This window comes from Dendropsophus ebraccatus, chromosome 3, assembly GCF_027789765.1.
Source record: "Dendropsophus ebraccatus isolate aDenEbr1 chromosome 3, aDenEbr1.pat, whole genome shotgun sequence".
NCBI lineage: Eukaryota > Metazoa > Chordata > Amphibia > Anura > Hylidae > Dendropsophus > Dendropsophus ebraccatus.
In genome coordinates, this window is record NC_091456.1 from 188,749,431 (window position 1) to 188,761,502 (window position 12,072).

At 43.0% G+C, this 12,072-nt stretch overlaps 3 protein-coding genes and 1 pseudogene across 3 annotated transcripts in view; 2 read left to right on the top strand and 2 right to left on the bottom strand.

Moving 5' to 3' along the window:
* Positions 1–11,803, top strand: part of LOC138787588 (uncharacterized) — a gene marked incomplete at its 5' end in the record, with an annotated part of 98,129 nt that extends 86,326 nt beyond the window's left edge. Inside the window, 5 exon segments of the mRNA XM_069964934.1 lie at positions 3,436–3,565; positions 3,901–3,952; positions 6,735–6,863; positions 8,862–9,825; positions 11,650–11,803. Of these exon segments, the coding sequence (XP_069821035.1) occupies positions 3,436–3,565; positions 3,901–3,952; positions 6,735–6,863; positions 8,862–9,821 (1,271 nt within the window).
* Positions 1–12,072, bottom strand: part of LOC138786597 (zinc finger protein 208-like) — a 646,972-nt pseudogene that overhangs the window by 618,472 nt on the left and 16,428 nt on the right.
* The window catches only part of LOC138786727 (zinc finger protein 271-like), a 256,641-nt gene that overhangs the window by 217,744 nt on the left and 26,825 nt on the right, over positions 1–12,072 (bottom strand). The gene's annotated exons all lie outside the window — the stretch shown is intronic.
* LOC138786802 (oocyte zinc finger protein XlCOF22-like) lies at positions 327–1,788 on the top strand. Its single transcript, XM_069963864.1, has one exon. The coding sequence runs from the start codon at positions 402–404 to the stop codon at positions 1,341–1,343; it is 942 nt and encodes a 313-aa protein (XP_069819965.1). The 5' UTR covers positions 327–401; the 3' UTR covers positions 1,344–1,788.

Consider the following 12,072-nt stretch of genomic DNA (forward strand, 5'->3'; position numbering starts at 1 on the left):
CCAAAGCCAGGTATCATCCACAGACAGCGGTTTTACAGTGCTATGTATGGATATCTGGCTTTGGAAGGCTCTGACCACTTACCAAGGACGTATGTAGCCAGAGGCCGGACGGGTCGGTGACGTCACTGCACCACGTGACTTATGCAGAAAATGAGAGAAAAGGCCGTGATCTGCCCCCAGCAACGCCATGCTGGTTGGGGTCCAGCAGGTTATCGGTATGTAGGGGGTTAGTAGTCTTGTTTTTTATTTGAGAAGAGTTTCCATTAATTTTCCTACTAAGGACGTCATCTCCCCGGCCTCCAGCTTCTAGATTCTTCTCCCTGACACTTCCTGTGGATGGGAACAGATCTGATCATTCTTATTATGTTACATAAAAAAGAGTAACTTTCCATGTCTGCAATATGTTTAAGCTTCTATTACTGGGAAATAAGAGAAATGGTGTTTTCTCCTTTGCAGATGATTCTACCAGGAGCTCAGGGGGACATCAGATCTCCTCAGAGGATCATATCACACAAGATACATATGAGGAGCCGTCCACTATCCCAGATACACCCTCATGCTTTAGCCACAAAAAAAATCTTACAGGAGAGACGGCATGTTTTGCTAAGAAACAAAAGCTTGTTATCCATCAAAGAAGTCACACAGGGGAGAAGCCATTTTCATGTTCAGATTGTGGGAAATGTTTTGCTAAGAAACAAAAGCTTGTTATCCATCAAAGAAGTCACACAGGGGAGAAGCCATTTTCATGTTCAGATTGTGGGAAATGTTTTAATGACCAATCAAATCTTCTTCGCCATCAAAGAATTCACACAGGGGAGAAGCCATTTTCATGTTCAGAATGTGGGAAAGGTTTTACTCATAAAAAAAATCTTCTTTGTCATCAAAGAACTCACACAGGGGAGAAACCTTTTCCATGTTCAGAGTGTGGAAAATGTTTCGCTCATAAATCAGCTCTTGTTTCGCATCAGAGAACTCACACAGGGGAGAAACCTTTTTCATGTTCGGAATGTGGGAAATATTTTACTCAGAAATCAGTTCTTGTTACGCATCAGAGAACGCACACAGGGGAGAAGCCATTTTCATGTTCAGATTGTGGAAAATGTTTTACTCAGAAAACAGAACTTGTTAGGCATCAAAGAACCCACACAGGGGAGAAGCCATTTTCATGTTGGGAATGTGGAAGGTTTTTTTCTGATAAATACCTCTTTGCTACACATCAGAGAAATCACACAGGGGAGAAGCCATTTTCATGTTTAGATTGTGGGAAATGTTTTACTTGGAAATCAAGTCTTTATAAACATCAAAGAACTCACAAAAGGGAGAAGCCATTGTCTTGCTCATAATGAGCTAAATAATTATAAAGAATTCTCTATAATTATGATGGAAAATCCGCATTTTATAGTAGACTAGTCCAGTGTATAGTATTAGTAACTGTACTCATTACACTTCCTGACAGCAGCTCCCTGTGTACCCCATAGAGCTATAATCAGGCTTCCATCCTCCAGGCTGTGCCGTCCTGCTCTGTGGTGATTCTGTCCATAAGATGCTTTAATGGGCTGATTTTTTTTTTTGTCACATCAAATCCAGAAAACTTGTAATAAAAAGAAAAAGTGATCAAAAAGTAGCATATACGCAAGTAAGGTACCAATAAAAAGTACTGATCATGGCGCAAAAAATGACTCCTCCTACAGCCCAAGAGACCAAAGGATAAAAGCGTGCTAAGGATCAGAATTGAGCAATTTGTAGAACTTTAAGTCATTCTAAGAATTTTAAAAGTTTTCATTTTTTAAAAGTAATCAAATAAAAGTTATATAAATTGAATTTCGCTGAAATCGTACTGACTTGATCAACATAGATAACGTGTCAGTTTTACTTGCGTTGGAACGCACGTGACGTCATCAAGATGGCAGCGTCCGGCCTTGCTGCACTGAAGAAGAGGATTAGTCTGTATCTTCATAAATAGACTTAGGACCCTATTCCACAGTAACGATAATCGGCCCCATTTGGCCCGATTCGGACGATTATCGTTCGATGCAATAGAGAGAACGATAAGCCGATGATCGTGTCATCGGCTGATCGTTCAATTAGGGCCAGGCCTAAAATCATCGTTCCCCCACCGCGCATCGCTACGGCTGAATAGCCGTGCGTGGCGGGCGACCGACGATTTGACAAGCAGCAGCAGCAGCATACATTACCTGCAGGTCTTCTCTGCGCTGTCTTCGTCCCTGGGTCCCGCGCGCTCTATCTTCAGAATGGCCACTCTGAAGATAGAGCGTGCGGGACCCGGGGACGAAGACAGCGCCAAGAAGACCTGCAGGTAATGTATGATGCTGCAAGGACATCGGTAACGATGTCCCTGCAGCCCTTGCTCAATGATCATCGGGCTGTTGAATAGGCCCAGTAAACAAGCAGTGATCTAGTAGATCGGCGCTCGTTTACATCGTTGATCGGGCCCTGCTAGGCCCGTGGAATAGGACCCTTAGGGAGAGATGAACTTTGGTAATAGGGAAAGTAAGATTTAGGTGATAGGTTCTCTTTAATTCTCTTAATACTTCCATTACGGAATCTGAAGTGGGTTTAACATAAATCTCCCTGATGAGTACTACAAATTCTTTTTAGATGCCCTTTCCCCTAAGTTGACAAAAAACGCTTAACACTATCATACAACACAATGTTCCCCCTCCCGAAATGTAACAATAAGGCCTCATGCACACTGAGCAAAAGAGGCGGAATTTCTGCTTCAAATTCCTCTTCTATTCTGCTCTGGCAGAATAGAAGCAGAATAGGAGCGGAATTTGAGCAGAATTCGAGCGGAATTTAAGCGGAATGCAAGCCTCATTGACTTCTATAGGATTCCTCTAGCAGATTCTACCAAAAGAAATAACATGTCACTTCTATGGGCGGAAAGTGGATCCGCGACGGAAAATTAAAGGCGGAAATTCCGCTGTGTGAATAGCACAGTGCAAAGCCCATTGAAAACAATTGAAAAATGCATTGCTCAATTTAAACGGGCGGAATTTTGAGCAGAATTTTGCGCAGAATCCGCTCAAAAATCCGCCTCTTTTGCTAAGTGTGCATGAGGCCTAAGGCTGGGTTGCAATCCGTTCAACCTATCCGTTTTGAGTTGGTTACTTTTAACGGATAGAAAAACATAGTCAACACTACTTTAGTGTCCATTAAAAAAAAACGCATCCGTTTCAATGGAAAAATGGATGACACACAATTGCATCCGTTTTTTCCATAAAACGTATACTTAAAACGGATTGCAAAAATGCAGTGTGAACCTAGACTTACAACTATCCATAAACCAGGTAACTCTCCGGACCATCCAAGTCATTTCCGCACAATTTTCTTTATTAAACTGTGATATCAAAATACATTCCAAGATACTCGCTATAAGAATGAAGAATATTTTACCTCATCTGATTTAACCAGATCAGGTTGGATTTGTTCAGGGTCGCCAGGCTTCAGACGGCACTAGAAGAATCTTAGATTTCATTGAGTCATATGATCTCTCCAAAACTCCAGCTGTATTTTTATCCCTCTACACTGAAAAAGCATTTGGGTGAATTGGAAATTCTTAGAGGCAACTTTAGATAAATTTAGACAACTCTGGCGGTAGAAAAAGAAAAAAAAAACACCAAGAGGCACAGATCCCATACTCACCATCTCTCCTGAGTCAAATGCCATTCGAAATTCCCGCCATTCTTCGGATCTTCTTCCCTTCCCGGTTCCTCTGGCATGAATGGGAGCGAAAAGGCTACTGGTGCGCACTGGCAGGCTTTTCATTGGCTGGATCGCATCACATGGTTTTCAGCTTTCTCAGCCAATCAGAGCTGAGCAAGCTGAAAGCCATGTGATGCGTTCCACCAGTAGACTTTTTTCTCCAATTCATTTCAGACATTGTCACAAAATGGCGGCGGGAGAAGAGGACGTGGTCGGCAGTGAATGTGTATTGTTTTTTTCATCTGGGGGGGGAAGAGGTGGAACAGCTCCAGGCAGATGGTTAACACACATTAGGGTGCGTTTACACAGACAGATTTATCTGACAGATCTTTGAAGCCAAAGCCAGGAACAGACTAAAAACAGGTCATAAAGGAAAGACTTGGATCTATCCCATTTTCAAATCCATTCCTGGCTTTGGCTTCAGAAATCTGTCAGATAAATCTTTCTGTGTAAACGCAGCATTACAAAGTTATATAACCCTTTAACTCTCCTAACAGATCTTTGTTCGGAAAGTAATAGATTGCCCCAATTACCTTTATCTTAGATGGCGAGAATAAATGTGGTAAAGATTGTATTGTTGCCTAATTTTTTTTATTTTTGTAGAACAATACCATATACCATCCCAACCCTTATGTCAGCTCCAAGCATTATTTATAAAACTTATATGGAATGGAAGAAGAGCACGTGTTACGCAGCAGCTTCTACTTATATAGTTAAGACCTGGTGGCCTAGGAGTTCCTGAACTAGTATCTTATAATAGAGCGGACAATTATTTTCTGGCCCTCATCTCCATCCCATATTTGTTCTACTTTAGAGGATCATATTGTTCCTGATTTTACCCTTACAATTATTGAAAGACTCATTCTTCCTATGGAAACACATACACATCACACACATACACAGCTCTGCTGCACACACATCACTTCAGCTCATCCAGCACAGCAGAGTCCTGCATACACTGAGCAGCAGCCCCTGATCATGTGACTGATCACATGACTGTGACATCATGGCAGGTCCTGGAAGCACAGGGGAAGCACACGGCTCCTGTACAGCTCTGCAGGTGGAGGGAAGGAGCTGGGGGACAGCGGGAGGATTAACCCCTTCAGGACTGGGTAGTGTTAATTCTTACGTATGAAGTGTTGTTTTTTTTTTTTTTTCATGGTTTCGATTAATACCAGATGTAATACATTATCTTATCTTTTTTTCTATTCATCTCCCAACACTCCAGGATCCTCTGCTGATATCTTCTATATAAGAGACCGACCCATCAACCATGGAGAGAGACAGAGACAAGATGGCCGAGAGGATAATAACCCTCACCCTACACATACTCTTCCTGCTTACTGGGGAGGTGAGGGATTCTGGGAGTGATGTCATCATGACATCATTCTTATCTATGGAATAACAGATGGATAGGACTGGGGAGGTGAGGGATTCTGGGAGTGATGTCATCATGACATCATTCTTATCTATGGAATAACAGATGGATAGGACTGGAGAGGTGAGGGATTCTGGGAGTGATGTCATCATGACATCATTCTTATCTATGGAATAACAGATGGATAGGACTGGAGAGGTGAGGGATTCTGGGAGTGATGTCATCATGACATCATTCTTATCTATGGAATAACAGATGGATAGGACTGGAGAGGTGAGGGATTCTGGGAGTGATGTCATCATGACATCATTCTTATCTATGGAATAACAGATGGATAGGACTGGAGAGGTGAGGGATTCTGGGAGTGATGTCATCATGACATCATTCTTATCTATGGAATAACATGGATAGGACTGGAGAGGTGAGGGATTCTGGGAGTGATGTCATCATGACATCATTCTTATCTATGGAATAACAGATGGATAGGACTGGAGAGGTGAGGGATTCTGGGAGTGATGTCATCATGACATCATTCTTATCTATGGAATAACAGATGGATAGGACTGGAGAGGTGAGGGATTCTGGGAGTGATGTCATCATGACATCATTCTTATCTATGGAATAACAGATGGATAGGACTGGAGAGGTGAGGGATTCTGGGAGTGATGTCATCATGACATCATTCTTATCTATGGAATAACAGATGGATAGGACTGGAGAGGTGAGGGATTCTGGGAGTGATGTCATCATGACATCATTCTTATCTATGGAATAACATGGATAGGACTGGAGAGGTGAGGGATTCTGGGAGTGATGTCATCATGACATCATTCTTATCTATGGAATAAAAGATGGATAGGACTGGAGAGGTGAGGGATTCTGGGAGTGATGTCATCATGACATCATTCTTATCTATGGAATAACAGATGGATAGGACTGGAGAGGTGAGGGATTCTGGGAGTGGATGGAGTGATAGTAATGTGTCTCTCCATACACAGGATTACACAGTAGTGAAGAAGTCCTCTAGTGGGCGCTGTGGGGCCCCTGGGTGTGAAGGATGGGGAAGAACCCTGAGCCCAATCCCGGGGCCCCTGATACATGAGGAAATGGAGGAAGAGAAGATCCTAGAAGTCACCAACAAGATGGTGGAGCTGCTGAGTGGAGAGGTGAGACTGTGGCTGCTGGGAATGCTGGGACATTATACAGTAAGACCACTGGAGGGGTGGGGGGGATGACTGTGTGATCATTGTGTGTGTCAGGTTCCTATAAGGTGTCAGGACGTGGCGGTCTATTTCTCCATGGAGGAGTGGGAGTATGTAGAAGGACACAAGGATCAGTACAAGGATGTGATGCTGGAGGATCAGCAGCCCCTCCCATCAGCAGGTAATAGACAGGACTATATACACACCTCCTCTCTGTATTATCTGGATGGAAAGAATGAATTCAGTCTCTGTATGTGTTCCCTCCAGTCAGATCCAGTAAGAGAACAGCACCAGAGAGATGTCCCCGTCCTCTTCTCCCACAGGATCAGGATCAGGTAGATGGAGATGTTCCCTATGATCTGTACATCCCACCTGACTTCTACTGTCTGATGACTTTTACAATATTTCTCTCACATCTTATGAATCAGGGGGAAGATGGGAACAATAATAATTTTCCAGAGACAGATAACAGCAGTGATGAGCAGTATAAAGAGGATACAGGGAAAGATCGGAACTATATTGATGCTATAGAAAGAGAAATTAAAGAAGAGCCAGATGTGAGGAGTGATGAGCAGTATATGGAGGATATTACTACAGGGAAGAATCTGAACTATATTAATCCTACAGACAAGATAATAAAAAAAGAAGAGACAGAAGACAGCAGTGATGAGCAGTATAAGGAGGACATCACTACAGGTAACCGCCCAGGTGAGTAGTGACCACTAAATGCAGAGAACAGTCACACAGTCTCCTCAGTCACCGGCTGTAACTATTCTGTGTGGAATATTATAAGTTCTGTGTCCTGTCAGTTTTCCAGCTATATAATCATTCAGCCTAAATTCTAATATACAGCACAGTCCCAGCGGACAATATATCACTATCAGTCTCCTGCTGCTGCATCTATAGTGACTGTCCTCGTCTTATGGCGTACCTGTTGTGAAATTTTTTAAGGAAATCAATAGGGGTTGATGGCTGATGTCTCTTGTTCAATAAGGCAAACAGATCACTGATCTCAGGGAGACCGGCTAAAGAAGACACTGTCGGCTGCTGGTTAAAGCGATCAATAAAGTAAAATCCTAGGTGCATTGCCCCCTGGGTAACATCAATATGCAAAAAGTTCGCGGAGCCTCAGTTACAAAGTCTCAAAACACGGGACAAGGCAGATATCCCTGCAGGGAAGGGCCTAGAAGAGGGATGGCTCCTATAGACAGATCCACCAAAACCACCATATTAAGTGGCCCATTCAGCCAATATCCAACTCAATTATGAGTCCGATGATATGACCAGGAATATACCAAACTACTCTACACTGACATGGGGCCAATACCCCGAAACGGCTGTCTGTGGATGGAGGCCTGCCTTGGCAAGCCCTTGTCATGATCGCAATACTCGCACCTTGAGTTAGACATTGATAAAAAGGGGCCACCCTGTTGTTTCCCTATTTATGTTCCAATACTCGCAACCGAGTGGGACTTAAGGGGCTATTTATCGGGGTGGTGTGGTGCTCTCCCCATCATGGAGGCACCCCGTGGCAACAGGCTAGAGATATCTGGCCATCCCCTGTTTTGAGACTCGCAACCGAGGCTCCACGGACTCTTGTTTTGCATATTTAAATTTTTGGGGGCATCAGTGGAGACTCTTGATTGAGTACTTCATTGGAATTTTTTCACTGTTTTCCTTGAGCTTAGTGATTACTGTGTTTTGTTGACCAGGGTAAAACCAAAGCCAGATATACATCCATAGACAGCTGTTTCACAGTGCTATGTATGGATACCTGGCTTTGGAAGGCTCTGAACACTTATCAAGGACGTATGTAGCCAGAGGCCGGCCGGGTCGGTTACGTCACTGCACCACTTGACTTATGCAGAAAATGATAGAAGAGGCCGTGATCTTCCGACAGTAACGCCATGCTGGTTGGGGTCCAGCAGGTTATGGGTATGTAGGGGGTCAAGAGTCCTATTTTTTGTTTGAGAAGAGTTTCCGTTACTTTTACTACTAAGGGTCTGTTCACACGTACAGACTTGCAGCGTAAATCTCACTGCGAGTCTGTCAGGTCCTGGCAGTTCCCTGTCACTGCATACGTATGTAATTCTGCCGGCCCCTTAACCCCTTTGGCTCTTGCTCCGCTGTGTCTGTATACATTACCTCTCCTCACTGCACTGGTCCCGGCGTACTGCTCTCCCGCCCAGCCAATCAGTGTGTTGCCCAGCCGCAGCCACTGATTGGCTGGGCGGGAGAGCAGTACACCGTGACCCGTGCCGTGAGGAGAAGTAATATATACAGACACAGCGGAGCGGGAGCTGAAGGGGTTAAGGGGCCAGCAGAATTATATAGACCGCTGCGAGTATGTAGTGACAGGGAACTGCCAGGACCTGACAGATTAGCGAAATTTACGTTGCGAGTCTGTATGTGTTTTACAGACCCTTAGGATGTCATCTACCCGGCCTACAGCTTCTAGATCCTTCTCCCTGACACTTCCTGTGGATGGGAACAGATCTGATCATTCTTATTATGTTACATAAAAAAGAGTAACTTTCCATGTCTGCAATATGTTTAAGCTTCTATTACTGGGAAATAAGAGAAATGGTGTTTTCTCCTTTGCAGATGATTCTACCAGGAGCTCAGGGGGACATCAGATCTCCTCAGAGGATCATATCACACAAGATACATATGAGGAGCCGTCCACTATCCCAGCTACACCCTCATTCTTTACCCACAAAAAAATTCTTACAGAGGAGAAGCCATTTTCATGTTCAGAATGTGGGAAATGTTTTGCTAAGAAATCAAAGCTTGTTATCCATCAAAGAAGTCACACAGGGGAGAAACCATTTTCATGTTTTGAATGTGGAAAATGTTTTATTCATAAATTCGATCTTGTTACGCATCAGAGAACTCACACAGGGGAGAAACCATATTCATGTTTGGAATGTGGGAAATGTTTTAATCAGAAATCAGTCCTTGTTACGCATCAGACAACTCACACAGGGGAGAAGCCATTTTCATGTTCAGAATGTGGGAAATGTTTTGCTAAGAAACCAAGGCTTGTTATCCATCAAAGAAGTCACACAGGGGAGAAACCATTTTCATGTTTTGAATGTGGAAAATGTTTTACTCATAAATCCGATCTTGTTACGCATCTGAGAACTCACACAGGAGAGAAACCATTTTCATGTTCGGAATGTGGGAAATGTTTTAATCAGAAATCAGTTCTTGTTACGCATCAGAGAACTCACACAGGGGAGAAGCCATTTTCATGTTCGGAATGTGGAAAATGTTTTACTCAAAAATCAGTTCTTGTTAGGCATCAAAGAACCCACACAGGGGAGAAGCCATTTACATGTTCGGAATGTGGAAGGTGTTTTTCTGATAAATACCTAATTGTTACGCATCAGAGAAGTCACACAGGAGAGAAGCCATTTTCATGTTCAGATTGTGGGAAATGTTTTAATTGGCAATCAAGTCTTTGTAAGCATCAAAGAACTCACAAAAGGGAGAAGCCGTTATCTTGTTCATAATGAGGTAAATGATTATAAAGAATTCTAAATGATTATGATTGAAAATCTGCATTTTATAGTAAAATAGTTCAGTGTATAGTGTTAGTAACTCTACTCACTGCACTTACTGACAGCAGCTCCCTGTGTACCCCATAGAGCTATAATCAGCCTCCCCTCCTCCAGGCTGTGCTGTCCTGCTCTGTGGTGATTCTGTCCATAAGATGCCCATGCCCCTCCCCCAGTGTCCTCCATAGACATATACAGGCTCTAATTGGCCAAAAATAACACTTTTGGACACTATAAGACACATAGAGGGTGGAAGTAAAAGAGAGGAGCAGCTGGAGGGGAAAGAGGATAGAAATGAGAAGTGTTGTGTGCAGGAGATGGTGTCATACTACCTGCTGGACCTTTATTCCATTCATCATATCGAAACAGTGACTACAAACATAAGGGAGCAAACTTAACCCCTTAATGGTGCAGGATGAGTATGCTTGTCCTGTCGCTGTTAAGGGGAAGCAGAGAGGGCTCACAGTTCAGGCACTCTCTGCAGTGCACGGCTCCCGGCTGTTTTCAGCTGCTAATTAACCATAAAGATGCAGCTGTTAAAGACATCTCTGTGGGGGCTCGCCTCCCGCGATGTGTTCGTGGAGGACACGATCCCTTCATCCTACCCAACCAGGCCTCAGCATCTCAATGACGCTGATCCCAGCTTCGGTGATGGATTGCAGTGGGCTTCAGCTGCCCGTTGTAATCCAGCACTGATCTCATCGATACGGCACTATGTGAGATCAGTGCAGTAATAATAAAAATCTCCCGGAGGTCTAAAAGTTAAAGTGCAGTAAAAAAATATATATATATGTTTTTCCATGAATAAAAAAATCCCCTTCCCTAACAAAAAGTTTAATCATCCCTGATAAGTGCAGTAATAATAAAAGTCTCCCAGTCGCATCTAATCCAGAAAAATTGTAGTCAAAAGTGATCAAAAAGTCGCATATACACAAGAAAAGTTACAGATAGAAAGTGTACAGATCATGGCGCCAAAAAAGACACCTCACACAGCCCCATAGACCAAACGATAAAAGCGTTATTAGGATAAGGCAAGAACTGAGCAATTTGAAGAACTTTTAGTTATTTAAAAAAAATGCCATCAAAATAACAGTTATATAAGTCGCCTATCGTAATCCCACTGACTTGAGGAACATAGACAACACGTCAGTTTTACCATAGGGTGAATGGTGTAAACTCATGGGGGAGATTTATCAAACATGGTGTAAAGTGAAACTGGCTCAGTTGCCCCTAGCAACCAATCAGATTTCACCTCTCATTTTCCAAAGAGTCTGTGAGGAATGAAAGGTGGAATCTGATTGGTTGCTAGGGCAAACTGAGCCAGTTTCACTTTACACCATGTTTGATAAATCTCCCCCATTATATCTGCCGCAACTACAAGTTAATACATTAGCAACAAACTTGGTCCTACAGGTTATAAAATCGGTAACTCTATGTACATTACCCCCCCATTTTTACATATTGGGAATCATTCAGTGATTTGCAATGTCCATACGTAAAGTTCCCCTTTGCCCCTGTGGACATAAGCCAGCAGTCCTCCTCCTTGTTATCCGTATACAAATCTAAACTGCCATGTCCTAGCAGGTCCTTTATGTTTTGTGTGCGTGTTAAGGTGACAATGGGTCGATCTGAAATAGTCTTTCAAATGTTCATCCTGTTCCACTATATGCCAATATTTATGGATTGAATTTTTGAATCACTATCTAACGGCGAATACGCAAAAGAAAAAACAACCCTCTTTTTGTGTCAGCATCACTAACATTTTTCTTTCTATGTGTTTTAGGTCTCTACTCTATGCAGATTATGGGCTCTATGGAAACCTTCATCAATAAGCTTTTTGGGGTAGCCTCTTTTTCTCAGTCGGTGGCTCGGTTCTTCTGCCTGTTAAATAAATAAGTTATCGTCATTGTTTATACATCTGAATCTAATAAATTGATTATATGGTAGAGACCTTTTTGTATGAAGCGGGTGAAAACTCTCATAGTTCAGCAAGGAATTTACGGCCTAGTTCTCGTAGGCACCATCTGACAGCCTGTACACCCTTGTCCTGCGGGATCCGGGTGTACAGGCTCCCAACCTCAATACTCACTTGTCAGTGGTCTTCCTGCCAACAAAACGACTCCAACGTAGCTAAAAGATCACTAGTGTCCCGGACATAAGAGGGGATGATTATTAACATAGGTCTCAGAAGCCAATCTAGATATTT